Genomic DNA, 19,019 nt, shown 5'->3' with positions numbered 1-19,019 from the left:
CAACAGTGTGGGCCAGAAATTGACATTTTGTGCATTTTATTTTTACAAATTGAATTTATTCCAGAAGCTGGAGTAATACTGAGACGTCTTGAAAATAAATGAGTTGGCAAGTCCAGTTTTAATCTCAGTCTAGGTGGAGCTACAGACAGCAAGCGTTAACATACACTCCAACAAGTATTAAGGCTGCTCTCCTGGCAAAATCAGTAACTAAAAGTATTTATTATGCTATTATGTAATGTACATTTAGAGTTTCACAGAAGAAATGCTACAAATTCTATTATAAATTAATAATAATAGTAAATTTTTAATAACTTCCTTACAGCAACTTTTACAAGTGTGTTTTTTCATTATCATATTTGTTGCAAGCTTTAATAAATTAATGGCACAAGTTATCTTAGTAATGTTAAATTAAGAGAAAATGTGTTCCAAATAGAACTGTCATTTACTGCTTAAAATTTGAAAATGTGCAGTGTAAAAGGATTCAGACATCAAACTCAAATAATGGGCTGTATGTTTTCAGTGAGGTGCAGCTTTTCTACACTTGCATAGTTTTACACAGTATTGCTCTTCATGTTATTCTCATTTTGCAAACTGGCTCTGTAAACTAGAAGCTGCTGCAGTACCCCATATATTCAGGTAATTCAAGCAGAGTCCCCAAACTAGAAAATGTGCAACCAGAGAGTAAACAGCCGAAATAAACATTGAATTTTAGTATGACAGTCTTAAAACCCAGTGTTAAAAGGCAGTAGACCTGATGCCCTCAAAATGAAGAGAGACAGGAGTCATTGCAGAGAATGAAGCTTCTGAGGGGACATGGTTTGTAGGCACTTACCTGTCAAGTGGTGGTGCATCAGAACAAAAATACTGTAAGCATGAAGAGCTGAGCTAGTATTGAGGTTTTAGTATGGTTATTTCCTCCTCTGTGCTGGTGTACAAATAAATATTTAGAGATATTTCAGTGGATTCAGAGATCTGAGCTTGGGTCCTTCACAGTCAACCAAACCAAAAGCTGTTGTCTTTTTATTTGTCTCTGGCCTCAGTTCGTCAATTAATTAGATTTCCTTTTTCGCAGCAGGCCACATTATGGGGGAGAAAAGGGACAAGAAATGTTTTCTCCCGTAAAGAACAGTATGGAAGCACTACTGCAGTGCTCTAGCCAAATGAAATTAAATATTATTTTTAACGAGTTATTTACAAGCAAAAAAAAAACAAAAACAAACCCACTGAAGGGCCATACTGGCAAAGTCAAAGAAATCTCCTGTAGGTGGGCTAATTTCACCAGATGTTAAAATAACATGTTTCTGCTGTGACTCTTAGTGATTGATAATGTCATGTGAGAACAAAGCAATTAGGTTAATTTACACATTAATTAGTTTATAGCTTTCTTTTTGTTTGGTCTCTAATGCCTTTGTTTGAAAAATTGAGCATGTGCTGCTGCAAGGCTTTAATTTCACTAATTAGGTTCCAAGTGCAGATATTGCAAACACCTGCCTTGCAAGTGAAACCATTCTCTGTTAGCTTAAGCCCTCTGGTTGCTTGAGAGGACCCTCCCAAGGAAACAACATGGGGGTCTCACAATATATAGTCTTTCATCCCTGTATGTAGCTGGGACTTTTTCTTGAGTTATTGGCCTGTGTTTGTGCTAGGGGCAGTTTTTGTAAGTTGGTGTCTGGAGCTGTGCAGTGTTCAGGGGAGGAGGAGAAATTTTGAGCCTTCAGAAGGTGAGTGTTGCTCAGAAATCTTCGCGTTTGTGAAGCTCTCAGAATTTTTTATTTCAAGGTGATGGAGTGTGAGCTGTTTTCACTGAAGCAATAAACTAGCATTGGTGCTGGAATTCTTGTGTTGTTTTGTTACTTTTGTGTGGATCAGGCTTCCATAATGTTCCCCAAAAACTTTTAAGAAGAAGACAATATAACCTTAAAAAAAATGCTTGTAGATTGGTTAGTTACACACATGGTCAGGATTTCTTTATAAATTATGTTCCTGAATCCATTACATTCTTTAATTTATTGGTCATAAAAGAGGATTTAGCATAAAAGCTCTTTTAATGTTAACATTAGGTTCCAACTGTTATATGCGATAATGAAAATGGCTGGGTTTTAAAGCTGCAGTTTCCTCCTGACATATTTATAAAACTTGTTTACATACCATAGGTGGATGGTATCATCTGAATTTAGATGCAACATACTCCTTATTCTAAAACTTCTAGAGGGAAGGGATAAGGGATACATTGGTTTAATAACATATTTTCACCAAAAATAAAGTCCATTGTGTTTATTCCATTGAAAAGTATTGAAAGATAGCATCACTCAGAAAGCTGTGTTTACAATTAGTGAGTATTTTGGAGATAATGTTCTATTACTGACTTTATATTTCACTGTATGAAAATACAGAGTTAATGCTAAATTTTAGGATTACTAGTTGGACTTTCCTGAACACCCACACAGTTTTAACTACCTAAATGTTGTACAGGGCATCCTTTAAACTGCTCAGCTTCTCTGTCATTTTATTCTTCCTCTGAGTCTTTGCCATCTAATCCTGTAGGCATGGGCATTTTTGCTAATGGAGGAATGGCTGTAGCATGATAACCTGTGGGATGATTACTTAGATGTCTATCTAGTTTTAAGCCCTGGCAAGGTCAGAAACTTAGACATTTCTATACGTGAATCCAATCCAGGAAGAGTTCCCTGAGTCACCTGATGAGGGGAAGACAGGCAGGATTTGGGATATAGGGAAAGACAGCAGAATGCTGAAGGTATTTTAATAAATATTAATTTAATCTTTTTAAAATCTGTTGTGCATCTCAGATGAACCTCTTGGTCAACACAAGCTATAATGAATTTCTTGCTTGCTCCACAGAAGCATTTTTAATGCTTAATAGCTCATCAAAAGATAATATCTTGGGTTAGGCAGTGGTAATATGATTAGGTGCATCCCAGGTATTTAAAAAACAATTCAGACAGGTCTTGAAGTGAGTAGCTTGTCTCCTTTTTAAAGTATATGAATTTTCCACTTAATTTTTGGGTCTCACTGGAAGTCTATCTTAGTCTGTCTTACCCTTGTCTATGAATTCTACTTGGTACTAAGCAAATATAACCTTTCCTGTTAGCATAACTATCTTCCCAATAAAGCCTGTACTAACAGTTCAGTACCTTTTTATTGAGCACAGAAAATTGTTTACCTTTTTCTTCTTTCATTTAAAATGCACATAATTTTGATCATGATTTCATAAAGTTTTGATAGCAAAAAATACTATGTATAATAGTAGGAAGCATTTGGCAATTTGTTTTTAAGTAATTAAATCTAATTTTGTAACTGAATAAAAAGAGTGTACTACTTATGCTTCTTGGAAGGCAGTCATCAAATCCAATATCCATTGTGATTTTACAGGGTTTTTTTTTTAAACCTAGTAAAAGCTTTATTGTTTAATGCTTTATCTGCACATTTTCTAAAGGAAAGACTGAAGTATTTTAGAGCAAAGGTGAAATGTTGTTCTGATCTAGAAAGTGACAGTGAAAAAACTGATTTCCCCCTCATTTTTTCCCATTTCCCCCAATAGTATCAAGTTTTCTGGACACGTTTCAGTGCCTCCTGTTCATAGATTACATCAAATTGTAGTCCCAGGTCAGCTGAAGTGATCCTGTTGTGTGAAGTGGTGCATTTGGAGTGAGACTCGGAGTCTCACTTTAGTGAAAGTCTTCAGCTTTAGCGTGTACTGAGGCAACATCCAGTCAGAAGTGTGTACTTTTTACAAACACTGCAATGTCTGCAGGGAGATGTAACCTTTGTCCAAAGAAAAGAATCTCAAGGTTGGAAGAGAGCTTAAAGATCATCTAGCCAATTCCTCTGCCATGGACAGGAATAGGCAATTTTTTTTTTTTTTAGTATCCTGAACAGAGCCATAGTGTTAATTAATAGTTGTAAAATGGTTTCAAAAATGATCATCTGCGGACTTGTTTTTTTCAGGGGGCAGGGGAGGAATTTAGAAAGACTGCAGCTACCAAGCCAGCCTTATTTACTTTTGCTGGTTTGTCTTTAATGCTTTACTTACTACTGCACTGTTATACTTGAAAGTGAAAAGGCCCCTCTGGTCTTTTCCAAGTAGCTATTTTTTGAACGTTATCTGATTATTCATTGCATTAGCTTATTTTATTTTTTTACATTTAAGTTTTCCTAATAGGTTCCAGGAGGAAGAAAAGGGCTGAAGTTTTAAGTGTTGTGTGTTAGATCAGGGGATATAAAACAGAGCTCTTAACTCCTGTGGAGTTTAGAGAAAGGAAAGAAATGCTTGACAGGCCCTTAAGAGCTGTACTTTACCTGCAGCTGGAAGATTGAGGGCTTTTAAAAACTTTTAAACATTTTTTTAATAAAATTTGATTCTGTATTTTTTGATTACCATGTTCTAGCCCAAAGGATGTCTTTATGACTGTGATATAAACCTTGGAAAGAAAAGCAGTTTTAATGGAAAAGATTGATACTCTCTTAACTCAGATTAGCACTGGCTATTAGAGTTTGTTTGCATGCTTGTGTGTGGGTGGAGAGTTTGATAGTGACAGATACTGGACATGGTTTCTCTGAAAGGCTGACCTTGAAAAATCATAGCATCAATATAGGATACACAGCTCTAAAAGCTGTAAAATGTCAAACAATGAGTACCTTATGACACACTGATGTAAAAGATTCCAAGATCTTATCCCTAAAACTTTGGAAGCAGTTTCTGTTAGAACAGAAGCAATATTGAGAAATTATGTGAGACAGAGAGAGGTAGAAATTTTGATGCCAAAGAATGCTAATATAAGTAATTAGCCGAGAGTTTAAGTTCTGGTTAGCTTTTTATCTCAGTATTGCAAAGCTCGTGTTTTCGAAACTGAGTGAGGAGTTTGCCAAATTTTTTATCCTCCCTGACTAGGTCTTGAGAACACTTAGGCACCTATCAGGACATTATTTTGTATGTTCATTGTAGTATTTAAGATGATGTTTTTTAAAGTCTGTGCCTTAATTCTGCTAAGTATGGTGAGGGGGCTTTGGTTTTTTCCACAGTATGTCCCTGTATTTCAGTTGTGATGTGAACTGTTTGGGACAGAAGATGTCTCTTTACTAGATAAGACTAGTAGGAGATCACTAGGAGATCAAGATTCAGTATGGGATGATAGTAGGGTTTCATGGATGATGTACTTTATTTTAGGAGAGCCACAGAGTTTTTCAAACTGAATTTTGTAAGTATTTGAGGTAGGCAGCTTTTCCTCTAAAAAGCAGAAGGAATTGTGCTTGCATGTCTTAACTTCATGGTCCAGCTGAGGGATATTTATCAAAATAGTAATTAGTTAATTCTGTGAAGGAGGAAAATGTATTTACTGTTAGTGAGGAAAAATATAATTCTGGATGGGAGAAGGAAATATGTATTGAAGGCTTTCTAGATTAATATGAAATAGGATTTCAGGAGATAAACTCTGTATGAAACTAAAAACATCTTTCTTCTAGTGTAAAAGGATGGGCCAAGCTATGGGCAAATAAGAACTACTTGTTTTTTAGAAAAATTTACCAAGACCAAATTTTTATGTGTTTATATATAAGTATATGTGTGACTTCTATAACTACATATATATATACACACACACAGAGCTATAAAAATACATATATGTATATACATAATATCTTTATGAATATATACACACATAGCTGTACATTTAAATACTGCAGATCAGAAGTTTAAGGCTTTTTCTAAGACCCTGCTTTGGAAGATAAGCCCTCAGGGAAGAAAGAAAGAAGCTCTTCTCGTATAGTCTGGGATCTTTTGCTCGGTTTTCAGAGCCTTTCTGATGCCAGCAATATTACATGGGTTCTCCTGTGTTAAGCTCATATAAAGAGAAGCAGACTCAGGGGAACCAATTGTATTAGTTTAGGCTAATTCTGATTTAGCAACATCTTGAGCACTGCTGATGAAAACTAAGAAGAATAAAGTCCACATAATCTGCGGATCTTTATGTAAGTGAAGTTCAAATTACCATAAGGTCTTGAAATCATTGATCTGAGGATCAGGAAGAAGGGAAGAATGACTTAGCAAGCTCAAGCTGCAAATACATGTCTTTGGGTCCCCCCCCTTTTTTTTTTCTTTCCTTTTTCTTCTCTTTTCCCTTTTTTCCTATTTTTTAAAAACCCTTTAAGAATTATTTAGTATAAGAAAATGAGTTTTGTTCTACCTTCCTAGGGAAAAGGAGCTTTCAAAGGATCTGCACAACTGTGTCTCTTACTCAGTTAATGTGTGGTTACATTGGATTGATGGAGGCTATTAAATGCTGAAAGCCACTGATTGATTATTTTAATGCTAGCATACTATTTCAGTAAAAACTGCTTTTGAAACAGAAATCTGCCTAAATGGCACTACCATTTTACTGACTGTGGATATTGTAGCTTCTAATTCTTTGTATCAATTAGAAATGAGGGAGTAGATCTGTGATGCTCAGTGGATATGTCCAGCTATATAAGAACCAAGCCAGCAGGTCCAAAGTATGAAGTACCGTTGAGTTGCGCAAGTTTTCACAATATTTACAGACTTAAAGCAATGTTTCTGTGGATTTTCTAACCTTATGATAGCAACAATTCTACTAACATTGTGTCTTTTTATCTGCTATCATTCATGGCTCCATTGCAGTGCTCAGGGATTTGAGGTGACCTCTAGTATGGGGTGGTACTTGAGTGTGTGTTGTGGCGCGGCATGCGCTCCTCGCCGCTGCACTCCGAGCCGTGCCAGGCTGGGCGGTGAGGGAAGAGAACGGGCGGCCGCTTTCCCCCGCAAGCTCTGCAGTTTCAGTTCGTGGCGCGCGGGGACAGACGAAGGCGACACGGGACTTGGGGGGGGAACGAGATGGTTTTATTCCATGAGCCCCAAGACCCCGGCGGGCGGGGGGGCAAAGGTTTTATACAGAACTCAGGAGGAGGGGTGTAGGAACAGTAACCAATGAGGGAATAGCAGGGGAGGAGTTTAGGGCAGAACTAACATCTGGAAGCTGAGGAGGGGGCTAGAATGAATGACAGGGAAGGTTCTAGGGAAAGGGGCAGGGAAAGGGAGGATTGGGGGGGGGGGAAACAGATATTAAACAAATATCAAATGAAAGAAAAACACACCACCGCATCTCCCTCTTTTCCTTTACAAAAAGAAGGAGAATTTTGTGGTTTAAGCAAATTAATAAAACATGCAAATAATATAAAATCATATGATAACATTGTAAATTACTTAAAGGACATGAAAGACACATTATTGCATTTATAGGGCAGGAAGAGTAGTAACAGCCTAAATTAGACACAAGACTGCACAAAACTTGCTGTTTTGCTGCTCTGGGTAACAATTTAAAATAATGTAAATAATTGAAATAATTGAAATAGAATTGAAATAATTGACAGAAATTAAATTTTAAAATTTAATTAGAATGATTAAAATTACAATTATCTAATTTAAATAAAATAATTAAATGGAATTATTGAAATTAAATATAATAAAAAATCAACTAAATATAACTAATAAATTTTTAAATTTCGCAGCAATGCAGCAAGCCTGAAGCGATATAGTAGCTGAGTGATTCCTGTAGCAATAATGGTTAAACACAGCCTTTAAGTTAAAAAATATTAGAAAAGACTGAATTAATTATAATTACAACAAAACAACTTAATATAAAATCAAATTGTAACATTATATATTATTAAAAAAACATAAATTGAAAGACATTAAAAAATGATAAACTAATTGTGATTATAACATATGAAACATATAAAAACTTCATCTGGAATATATAAAATTGTCCTAAATGAGAGTCCAAATTAAGGGTACAAAGCACAGCAGGATTTGTGACTTCATCTGATTTAGAATTTGCTGCGTCGCGGCGTTTGCGATGTTCAGCTTCTTAAATTTTTAAAGCAGAGTCAGCGGATAACGGCGCTTGTTTTAAAGCAGAGTCAGCGGATAGCGATGTGCTTTGTTCAATTTGAATGTCTGTTTGAGAGGTGGGCCTAATATCTTGAGTATTAATTAACTGGGATGATATTTCTTTCTATAAAATATAACTCAACAAATAGATTATTCAAAAATAATCAAAAGCAAAAAGAGGATTTTGTAGTTAAATAAAAAGGAATATTGGGTAGGGTACATTAAGGAATAGGATAGGGGAATCAGACAATCACTTAATTAGTGATTGCCATGATTAACAGGGGGTATTGGTAAGGGGTGGACCGGGGCGCCGCCATTTCAGGGGGAAGACAAAATGACGGATCCCCAGTCCCGGGTTTTGGCTCCATTTCCTCGGGAGAAGATCCCTCCCGACCCTCCCCCCGGAGGACGAGCCCGAAGAAGGATGGGGGAATATCCAACCCCGCCTCCCCACAATAGGGACTAGCCTCGTGCAGGGATGGTGCAGGGCTATTGGGGGAGAGATGGGACTGGCGGGAAGCCAGGGGCGGAAAAGAAGGGTCAAGGCGGGAAAGCGGGTCCCGAGCGGCATGGCCAGCGCCATCTTGGGAGGGGGTGCCAGATACACTGCACTTGGCCTGAGCAGTGTCCGGCAGGGCACTTGGGGCGGCTCGGCCACAGCAATCCCCAAGGGAGGATAGGAAAGGGTTTTAGGAAAGTCCGAGGGGATGGGGATATAGGGAGCTTCACAGAAGCAAAAAGGGGAAATTTATAGGAGGGGGGGGGGGCCGCCCGACGCAGCTGGATGTCGGCGCAATGCGTGGGTGTAAAGGGCCCCTTTTAACAACGCTCCTATAGCTAACGTGTCGCCCTCTTAGCTGATCCTTACTGGTGTCTTTTCTACCCCCTCCGTCCAGCCCAGAATGGGGAGGGGAGGATAGAGAAGACAACTTTTACGAGGAGAAGAAAAAGCGATCTAATCTAGGTCCCCACAGAAGACTAGGCGAAGGATAGCACTCAGTGCTAGCTTCCCCCAGAAAAAGAAAACCCACCCGCTTGCCAGGGACATGCACGGCTACAGCCCCAGTCTGGGCGCAGACGGGGGTCAAAACGCAAGAAAAAAAAAAGTGGCAGACCCAGCCGCCCGTCGGGGCGATCCCCACCCCGTCTAGCCCACCTTACCTTGCAGGCTCGGACGGAGATGGCTTGAATCTTCTCCTCGACTCGATGGAAAAGTCGCGCTGAAAACTGGGGATGTTCCTTCCCGGTTTTGGCCCTTCCGGAAGCCTGGGTGTTCCCGTTAAACCAAGACTCGTCCCCGAAGCCTTGGTTTCGGCCACTATCAGCCTCCGGTGGTCTCGCTGCAGATGCTGACCGAGGAATGAACCTCTTCTCGATCAGCCTTTCTTCAGGCTCCCCCGAGCCGCTGCCAAAACCGCCCTCTGTGTTCTCGGGTAAGTCTGCCCGCCAAAAAGCTCTGCAGCCCGGCTGCCCGTGCAGCGCGGCTGCTCCCGGGCGGGAAGATGGCGAGAACAAAGAGGTCCCGGAGCCTCAATCTTTTTCGCTCGGCGCTCAGCTCCTCATAGCATCCGGCAGAGCTTTTACGGCCGTAGATGTTCCTCTTCCCTCCTTCTTCTTCTGTGAGGCGGGCGCCCCCACAAATTTGCCCGTTTTTTTTACAAGACGAAGGAGGGAACCATCCTCTCGCTACCATATGTTGTGGCGCGGTACACGCTCCTCACCGCGGCACTCCGAGCCGTGCCAGGCTGGGCGGTGAGGGAAGAGAACGGGCGGCCGCTTTCCCCCGCAAGCTCTGCAGTTTCAGTTCGTGGCGCGGGGACAGACGAAGGCGACACGGGACTTGGGGGGGGAACGAGATGGTTTTATTCCATGAGCCCCAAGACCCCGGCGGGCGGGGGGGCAAAGGTTTTATACAGAACTCAGGAGGAGGGGTGTAGGAACAGTAACCAATGAGGGAATAGCAGGGGAGGAGTTTAGGGCAGAACTAACATCTGGAAGCTGAGGAGGGGGCTAGAATGAATGACAGGGAAGGTTCTAGGGAAAGGGGCAGGGAAAGGGAGGATTGGGGGGGGGGAAACAGATATTAAACAAATATCAAATGAAAGAAAAACACACCACCGCAAGTGTGCATCTGCACCACTGAAAATCCTTCAGAATGGAGTGGAACCATCCAATTTACCTGTAGTGACAACCAAACCATGCCAGGGATTCATTGGGAAGAGCAGTAGCGGGGTTGGGTCAAGCCATTTCAGAAGCGTTTTGAAACTGACTTCCAGTGCTCAGAATGTTTTCAGATGTGATTTTTTTAAAGTGGGAACTTAGCCTGAGCATATGGAAGGTGAATTTAGAGCTCAGGCCGTAGCCATGTATTTAAAAATCGCTAAATTGCCTTTCTGAAATATTTTATGTTGATAATATTATGTAGTTAATGTTACAGAAAATACATTGATTTGGCCATTAAAATAGACCTTCTGAGATTTTTTTTCCAAGGGCTTAAGAAGTTTATCACAGACAGTATTTGCCTGTGAAATGTTTATATTACCATGAATGCATGTTGGGAAGGCAGAGGGGTCTGGCCATCTCTAAGGAACTCCTGCACTACCAATCAAGGAACCAGCCCTACCTGAACTTCAGAGGCTGAGATATTTACTAATAAAGTGAAACGTCTTATTTAGGAAGACTTGGGATGTTTTGTTTTTTTTTCCACTTTCTAGATGTCTTATTGCTGCTTTGAGATGAATTGCAGCGGATTACCATAATAATAATGTAACAGACCACCTAGATGCTGTTAATAATAAACTCGATGAAATACCATTTCTGGAATGAAGTTTAAATGAGCTTTTTTTTTTTCTGCAGCAAGTAGAATGAGTTGTGTCAGAGAGTGCAGAGTTTTTCTGTCACAGATCAGTTAAAGTACCTCTGAACTATCAGGAAGGAGTTTATAATCTGAATGCTCTCTGTATACCATTGAACTCTGAGTTACCATTTTCAAGAAACAGTTGAGTCAGATTTTAAAGTCTTAAGACTGAGTTGTAATAAGTTATTACATCACTTTTCATATGTAGTGCAAGATTCTGTGTTTGAAAGAATGGTAGTTTTTGTATTGATCAATGTGGTAGCAATATGAAGCCTACTGAAGTAACTGAAAATATTGTCTTTATTTGAAATTCAGAATTGTTATATTTGCAGTACATTTATAGCTTATAAATAAACAATGTATCTCTTCCAGAGGGGAGGATAGTTTTCCAAGAATACTGCTTATTTTCTTATCACTGGGGAACAGGGCATGCATGGCTGGTGATACCAGGTTCTTCCCTCTGATAACAGGAAGTAAAAGACTCCTCTTGGGAGACAGTACATGTTAAATTGGTCATTTCTCAGGGCCAGGATGGGACCCACACATAGAACATCTGTAGAGGAATATGAGGAAGATGAAACTTCAGTGGGATTTAGGAATGCACTGAATATTCTAAGGAATAATCCATCTTCTAGTCTGCAGGTGCTGTGTGGAGAAAAAAGTGAACCTTGTTTCATCTTAATTTAAATAATCTGCTTTTCTGGATACATAAATCTTATGCAAGTGTAGATTCCAATAGTTTGAATATTGCTTCTTTTATAAACCTTTAAAAGTGGTCTATGTTATGATACTTCAGTTTCATAAGTTATCTTTCTTTGCATGATTTCTACCTGGGTCTTGTTTAAAGGCTATAAAACAGCAGTGGTTTAATATCCTTCAACCAAAAGCAACTTTACCATCACCATGTTTTTATTTTAAATGATGCAAAATACTCCCCTCAAAGATGGTTCAGTGCATTTAAAAATGAAAACAGACTAATTTTTGTTGTTTTACAAGTCTTGAAGAGCTAGAAGTTTTAGTTCCATTGGCCAACATGAGGCTCTGTCTGTGTGTGTGATCTCTGTGGTGCCACAGATTGCTTAATCTAATAAGTTGAATTTACTGCATATTGCCTAGCTTTCAAAGTATAAAAATGAACCATCCATAAGAGATAATTATAGTATCCTAATTTTGAAGTTTTTTATTATGATAGTGGGAATTGTTTATCTTAAGAAATTGCATTAATTTGATGTTGTCTGTGGATCCTATAAAACCAAAGCTAAGGAAAATCTTATGTCCTTCCAAACTACAGCAGAATCAGTTTTGTGTTGCATAAAAATTCAAATTAAAGAACAGAAAATTAGAACAATATTTAAAATGATCAGTAATTGTGATTTTCTTCACTGCTTATGCTATCATCATTAATTGTACCGAGTTAATTTAGTATGACTTCATCATGGGAAAAATAGGTAACTTGTTCTGATATTAAAGGAAGATAGTGTGTATGCAGCAAAGTAATGGTCTTTCATTACCTTTAAAGTCCATTAAAATCTTTCTGTGTCTTTAATGGATTCTCAGCCACAACTTACTGTTGTTTTGTTGCATGTTCTGCTTATATAGCTTTAGTAGTAGCTAAACCTAAGAGTGAGTGCAGATGAATTAAATTCTGTATTCTGTTTTATACAATAGCAGGTTCATCTTATGTCACTGGGCCAGCCCTGAAGGGAGCTTTTTTTTTTTTTTCAGTTTCTTTTCTTTGTAAGCCAAAGCACATGGAAGACTGTGATTTGATTTAGCTTCTGAAAATGCATGACTGATTCATTTTTTGTAAAGCTCAACTGAGATTAAATAGACCTGTAGAAGTTTTGCCCAATAGGATATTTTGTTTTAAGAAAATTTCTTTCTTTTGTAGGTCGTGAGCTAGAACATGGTTTTAATTCATGTAGAATATGGTCCTTTCATAAATGTGTATTTTATTGCTAGCACTGTATGGCTGCATGTATGTTATAAAGGCTGTTCATGCTAGTGGGCTCTAAAAGAAAATGTTTAAGTGTCTTTAAGCTCAGAGGAATTACCACCCCACCAAATTATTAGCTCTTTTTCATATTTTAGTGTTGTCCTCTCTGTTTTCTCTCACAAGGAATCTATCCTTGAAGCTGTCGAAGGAGGTGGAGCAAGGAGAAGCCAGGTACCCTCGTGTCAGCCAGCTGGCTGGCAGCCCATCTGTGGAGTGGCCTTTTGCTGGTCTGGAAGAAGGTGGAGGCATTGAGTCTCTGCCCTTCAGATTGATGCTCCAAGACTGCACGGCTGTCAAGACACTGCTTCTGAAAATGAAGAGGGTTCTTCAAGAGGTAATCACCCAATTACTTGTTAGATTAATATGTTTTAGCATTAATGAACCAAGAAGCAGAAAAGAGTCAGTAAAGTTTATGGGGTTGATGTCTTTTAATATGTCTTGAATAAATGGAATTGATGCAGAGGTATAAATAGTCATGCCTCAACATGGTGAAGGTCAGAAAGTTTATACTTAAGAATTTAAATGATCCTGCCATCTTGGTGTCCAGAGTGTAAAGCTTTTTTTGAGCTTTTACTAAAAAGGGGCCAGGGGAGGCCAACTGCTTCTGGGCAAAATACATTTTATTGTTTTCTTCCAGTATTTTAGAGCTTTTCAGTTTTCTTACTGCAATTGTTACCTTTTATGAAGTCACATGCAATTTAATCAGATGAGAGATGAAGAGGAACAAAAAAATCTTTTAAGTTACAGTACTAAAAGGTTGCCAGCTTGAGTTTGTAAATGATGGCTGAAATCAGATTTTCTAGACCGTTCACTGGGCCATTCCTAACAATTTCAAAAGTCTTGGCTTGTTTGTCCTGCTATATTCTCCTGCTTCCCCTATGGACTGCTGGTATTACTTTGAAAAAATTTCTTTTGTGTCTGTTTGTCTATTTGGGGTTTTTTTAATACTTTCCAGCTGTGGAGCCTTAGCTTAGGTATATGCTGTGAACTTTCATCTTCATTGTTAGTGAATTGCAGTTTGCATTATGTTTTGATCTACAAGGAGGTTCTGTTTGTTTTTATCTATATAGTTCATAGAAATACAGAATAATTTTTGTTCAGAGGGCTTTCTGGAGGTCCACCATCTCTTCTCAAAGCAATGCTGGCTCAGAAGAGGTTGTTCAGATCCTTGTTCACTTAAACTTTTGGTACCTTAATGGGGTCTCCACATCATTTCTGGGTAACCATTCCAATATGACTACATCATAGTTAGCTTTTTTCCTGAAGATGAAACCAGAATTTCTTCTGTTGAAGATTCATATAATAAAGACTGAAAATAAATTTGGGGGGGGGGGGGGGGGATGTTTACTGCTCACTTCTAGGTCATCTATTTCTAAATTCAACTGTTGTTCTATATGAAAAGATCTGTCAAAAGTTTAGCCATGGTAGTTTGTAGTTAGTCCTCCTAAACAGCATGATTTTTACTCATTGGCAAGCTCCAGCCTTTCCAGTCTCACTAGGAGTTTGATTTGTGCTATATGAATCCTTAATGCACTTCTGGGTTACTGAATCCAGAACTGAAATCATCAATTCTCCATTAGTTGCTATTTTTATAATGTAAGAATATAGAGTGAATTTAAAGGATTTATAACTTCATTGTATCTGGAAGTAAATAAGAATTATGATATTATATGACGTAGAAGTTCTAACATTCAGGTGGTGTTATTGGCAGCATTCTCTTTTGCTTCTAGTGTGAATAATTCTATAATGCTTAGGAAAGGTCATTCTTACCATGATGGTAAATGTAAGAATTCTAGTTCCATTAAACTTGTGTAAAAATCTACTGTTATTTTCTGTTTGGAAATATGTCGTACCTTTCAGTATTTCATCTTTTAAAACATTCACCAGATGTTCTCCACAAAAGGAACATAAAACTCTGACTAACTGGAATTTCATGTCCATTTACTAATACCTCCTTATGTACTCATTGATCTTATTTTTTCATCTTAATCATTCAGCCTTTTACTTTTTTGTTCCTTTGTACTATATAATTTTCATCTCCCAACTGGCTATAGCATAGTCTGTCTCTGTAGTTTTCTTTTTGTCTTGCCCTATGAAATCAAAATGACCTTTTCCTATTCCTATATTTGGATGTCCATATGTACTCTAATTTACCTTAAAAGAACCTGAGTAGCTACTTTGAACGATCAAGGACATGGCCCTGAAATATGTTAGACTGAAATGACACAACTTGATTGTCTTCAGACATTCAGACATTTATATGTTGATGTCATTTTTAAATTATTAGTGAAAAAATTACAGGAAAATATAATCCCATAAAATTGAAATACTGTATTGAAGAATCTGATAAGTAAGTCATCTGAGCATATTTAGCAGACAGTTTCCACAGAGAAGATCCCTTACTTCCATTGCAATTAGATGTAATATTTTTCTTTTTTATCCAAAAATCACTTCTGCTCCAACCAGTATTAGAAATCAAACACAGAAGAGTACAGAACAAAAGATATAAAAGAAAAATTTCTTACCATGGAATGCTCAAGCATTTTTAGATGTAGTAAAGCATAGTCTCTGACAGTCTTTTATAGAATTGAAATATTCCATGCTTGCAAGAGTGTAAAATAAGATTATATATTTATAAAAAATAATAATATGCCACATTTTCATCCACTTCAAAAATATACAAAGCATACAAACTTTGTTACAAAATTAAGCAGTTTACCTGAAAAAAAAGTTGCAGTATTTCTGTTTTATAGCTGATATCACCCATAGAAGAAGGAATTACAGTAGTGTATACCTTTTTATTGAAAAATAACATGCTAATTGAGTTAAAATATTAGTCCTGTTATTCAGTGTAATCCTTCTTCTTAAGCACTGAGTGCTGCTTCTAAGGAATAATTTAATTGTGATCTGCCAAAATGTAATACTAGCTAGTAAAATATGTTTGTTTTTTTTTTTTTTTGCTGCAGTTGCTTGTAATTGAAGAATCTAAATGGAAAAACTGCACACAATATATGCTGTACTGTGCTGCAGACTTACAGGCTTGTTATTAATCTTATCTTGAAAAGAGAAATTGAAGACATGGCAGTAACTTTCAAGACTGAGAATGTTATTTAGCAAAAGGGTAATGAATGATCGTTCAATTAAGAAAATTAATTACCATTTCACTTTCAGTGAAAAAGTCTTGAAAATGTCTACTAATAATTCTTTATTGGTTTGGCCATGCAAGGCTCATAAGGCAGATTGGTTCCTAGGGCTTTGGGAAACCTCACTGCACAAAGCTGGATAGTCTGGAAGGCCCTGGCATGTGAGGAAACTCAGTGATTTTCCAAGTGCTCCAGAAGATCTCTCTCAGTCTTGTCTGCAGCTTTTTCTCATGGATGTTCCATTTCTGACAGACAAATCTGCGATAAATTGTGTGACCAAGACCTGTGGGATGCATGATTTTACGAAAAAATGCTACCAGAGAATGACCTGTATTACCCAGTATGGGCAGCTTGATAAAAGCCACTTCAGCACAGAGGACAGTGCAAACTGTTTTGCAGCCTGTCCATGATTTCGTGGTTTCCCTTTTCTCTCCAGCTCTTGGATGTTTATTTTGACTGTTTGGTTTTTTGTTTTCTCAAATTCTTGTAGTACAGAGCTTTTTGTCAGTAATAACTACACTCATTTGAAAGTGAGAAGACAAGAAAATAGGAGTTGGATGGATGAAATTGGGAGCTTTGTCCACTCATAAGAAATTGATTCTTGACCTTCTGACTTGAGACAGGCCTCCCTGCTCTGAATGTTTTTTCAATTATTCTCTGTCATTTTTTTCTCCCCCATTATGGGGGGAAAGTATAGAAAATTGATGTTCTATACTGTCTGTGTTTTATAACCTTTCTGGCAACCAGTTGAATGTGTTTGGCCAATGAGCTTCTGAAAACTAGACTGTAGCTTCTTTTTCACTCATTGCTATGAGCAATAATGAATATATAACACCTCTGAACCAAGCAATATATTGGCCTTCCTGTACTCTTCCAGATGAGAATGAAATTATTTCCCTCTGTTAACTTTTTTTTTGTGGCTTAGACAATATTGAAATCTGGCTAATCAAGGGGACATTTAAGAGCTTTGCCCTTTTAAAAATCTTTGGTCGAACACTTCAGGCAGAGACATATGAGCAAAACTTGTATGGTTTTGGCTTTGTGCCCAGCAGGAGAAGGTCTTTATGCTAAAATAAACAGAATAGAAAAATACTGTTGTATTGGGAAAGAATCCATATAGTCAGTGATAATGGGGTTTTGTTCAAACTTTAGTTGTTGAGCTTGTAGATTAATTTTACTGAGTGCCATAATAGAAAGAAAGTCTTTAGGCTTGTAAAAATAGTCAAGTTTTCCATATATTCTTTATGAAATATATAGTTTATCAGCTGTATAATTCTACTTTTAGGTATTTTTAAGGGTTTATCAGTAGTGACCTTACTAGTCGCTAATCTAGAGAACTAAGATGTGTTGTGTATATGTTTGTGTAATTTGGAATATAAATTATTCAGTCCATGGTGGGTTTTTGTGGAGCTCTGCAAAACACCATGCAGGCTGTTGAGTTTTAGCTAATTGCTACAATTAGCAATAGGACTAAGTCACTTTGGACATATATTGCATACTGTGTTTTACTAATTAATCATTATGTTACTGAGAGAAATTGCAGCTGCCTGTGGCTGTCATTAAAAGTTAATGTGTCCGATGAAGTGTCTTTAGATTACACTTGGAAAAAAAAAAACCCTAAAAAAAAAGAGAAATGTGGAAAATTATGTCAAAATTGCTGTGAGATGGGCCATTAGGGTTGCCTGAGATTAGTGGGGCAGAGTGATACCACTCAGCCTGCAATTAGTCTGTCAAATGTCACTGGCTGCATTACTTCTCCCCATGTATCTTTCACCTCATCAGTAAAATAAGCATAATTATAGAGTCCCCTTTTATACTGCACTTGCAATCCACTGATGGAAAGTACTGAGAGAAAGCTAATTGCTGTTTGCTAATTGCCGGTCAATATGGAATTTGCCTTAAACTGTGGTTTTTAGAGACATTAAAGCATTTCCTTCAGTCCTCTATGAAATGTATTATATTTGCTAATACTGTGTTAGCCATGCTAGGAAGCAATTGCAAGTTGAATACACTGTGAAATACTGCAGGTTTTCTTCCTTTAAGTAACTTTGTAATTAACTACTATAGCATTGCTGGTTTATTCAACAACTCTGCATCTAATGTAGTCCCTTTTATCAAGTAATTCATGCTGGAAATTGGTAGTTCCTTCATTTCATGGTATGTTGACACTACATATACTCATACATTTAAATAACTACTAGTAAAAATGTACTAGATTTAGTAATAGAATTTAAATTTATCATGTTAAATTGGCTTTTTCACTTGGAAATATACATTGGCATATCCGTGCCCAGCTGGTTGCAAAGACAAGCAGAACACTCCATTGTTGCACTTAATGTGATTTTTTTTTCTAGGAGTGTATCTCAGAGTAGTAGAGAACATTGGGAGCAAGTGGATATAATCAGGTATTTACTTCAGCAATGAAGATGTTTTATTCTAAGATTATCCATTATAAGGTATTTAATAACAATTAACAAATACAATGTCAGTGATTTAGTTATGCATTCTCAAGGTACAGGACCAGTTCTGTCCATTCCATGTGGTGGCACTTAGATGACATAAAGCTGACAGGCCTGTAGATTCTGGGAGCCTCCTTCCAGCCTTTTTTGTAGAAGGGCATCACGTTGGCTAACCTTCAATCAACTGGTATCTCTCCTGTGAGCCAGGACAGGGGGAATGATTGAAAATGGCTTAGTGAGCTATTCCACTAGCTCCCGCAGTACCCTTGAGTGGATCCTCTCTGGCCCCATAGATGTGTGCATGTCTAGCAGGTTGCTGGCTATTTTGCCTTGGATTATGGTGGCTTCATCCTGCTCCCTGTCCCTGTCTTCTAGCTCTGAGTTGTCCCTGAGGACAACTGATCTTACCAGTGAAGATGGATGCAAAAGCAGCATTAAGTTCCTTATCCTTTGTCACTTTATTTCCTCCCGCATCCAGTAAAGGATAGAAAGCCTCCTTAACCCTTCTTTCGTTGTTTATGTATTAACAGAAACTTTTTTGGTTTTTTTTATGGCAGTAGCCAAGTTATGTTCTAGTTGGGTTTTGTCCCTTCTACCTTTCTCCCAGTGTAACCTAATGAAGTCTTTGTTGCTTTTCTGAGTT

At 37.9% G+C, this 19,019-nt stretch overlaps 1 protein-coding gene across 8 annotated transcripts in view; it reads left to right on the top strand.

Moving 5' to 3' along the window:
- CCSER1 (coiled-coil serine rich protein 1) overlaps positions 1-19,019 on the top strand; it is a 641,644-nt gene that overhangs the window by 239,401 nt on the left and 383,224 nt on the right. For all 8 annotated transcript variants that reach the window (XR_014955187.1, XM_085579114.1, XM_085579113.1 and 5 more), the window contains exon 6: positions 12,898-13,108. Coding sequence is in view for 7 of the 8 variants with exons in the window: in XM_085579114.1 (XP_085435240.1) it covers positions 12,898-13,108 (211 nt within the window). In the remaining variant the exon portion in view is untranslated. The remainder of the gene's footprint in view (positions 1-12,897; positions 13,109-19,019) is intronic.

Source organism: Lonchura striata, chromosome 4 (assembly GCF_050655825.1).
Source record: "Lonchura striata isolate lonStrDom1 chromosome 4, ASM5065582v1, whole genome shotgun sequence".
In the NCBI taxonomy this organism is placed as follows: domain Eukaryota; kingdom Metazoa; phylum Chordata; class Aves; order Passeriformes; family Estrildidae; genus Lonchura; species Lonchura striata.
The sequence above is the reverse complement of the archived record's forward strand: the minus strand, read 5'-3'. Positions and strand labels throughout refer to the sequence as shown.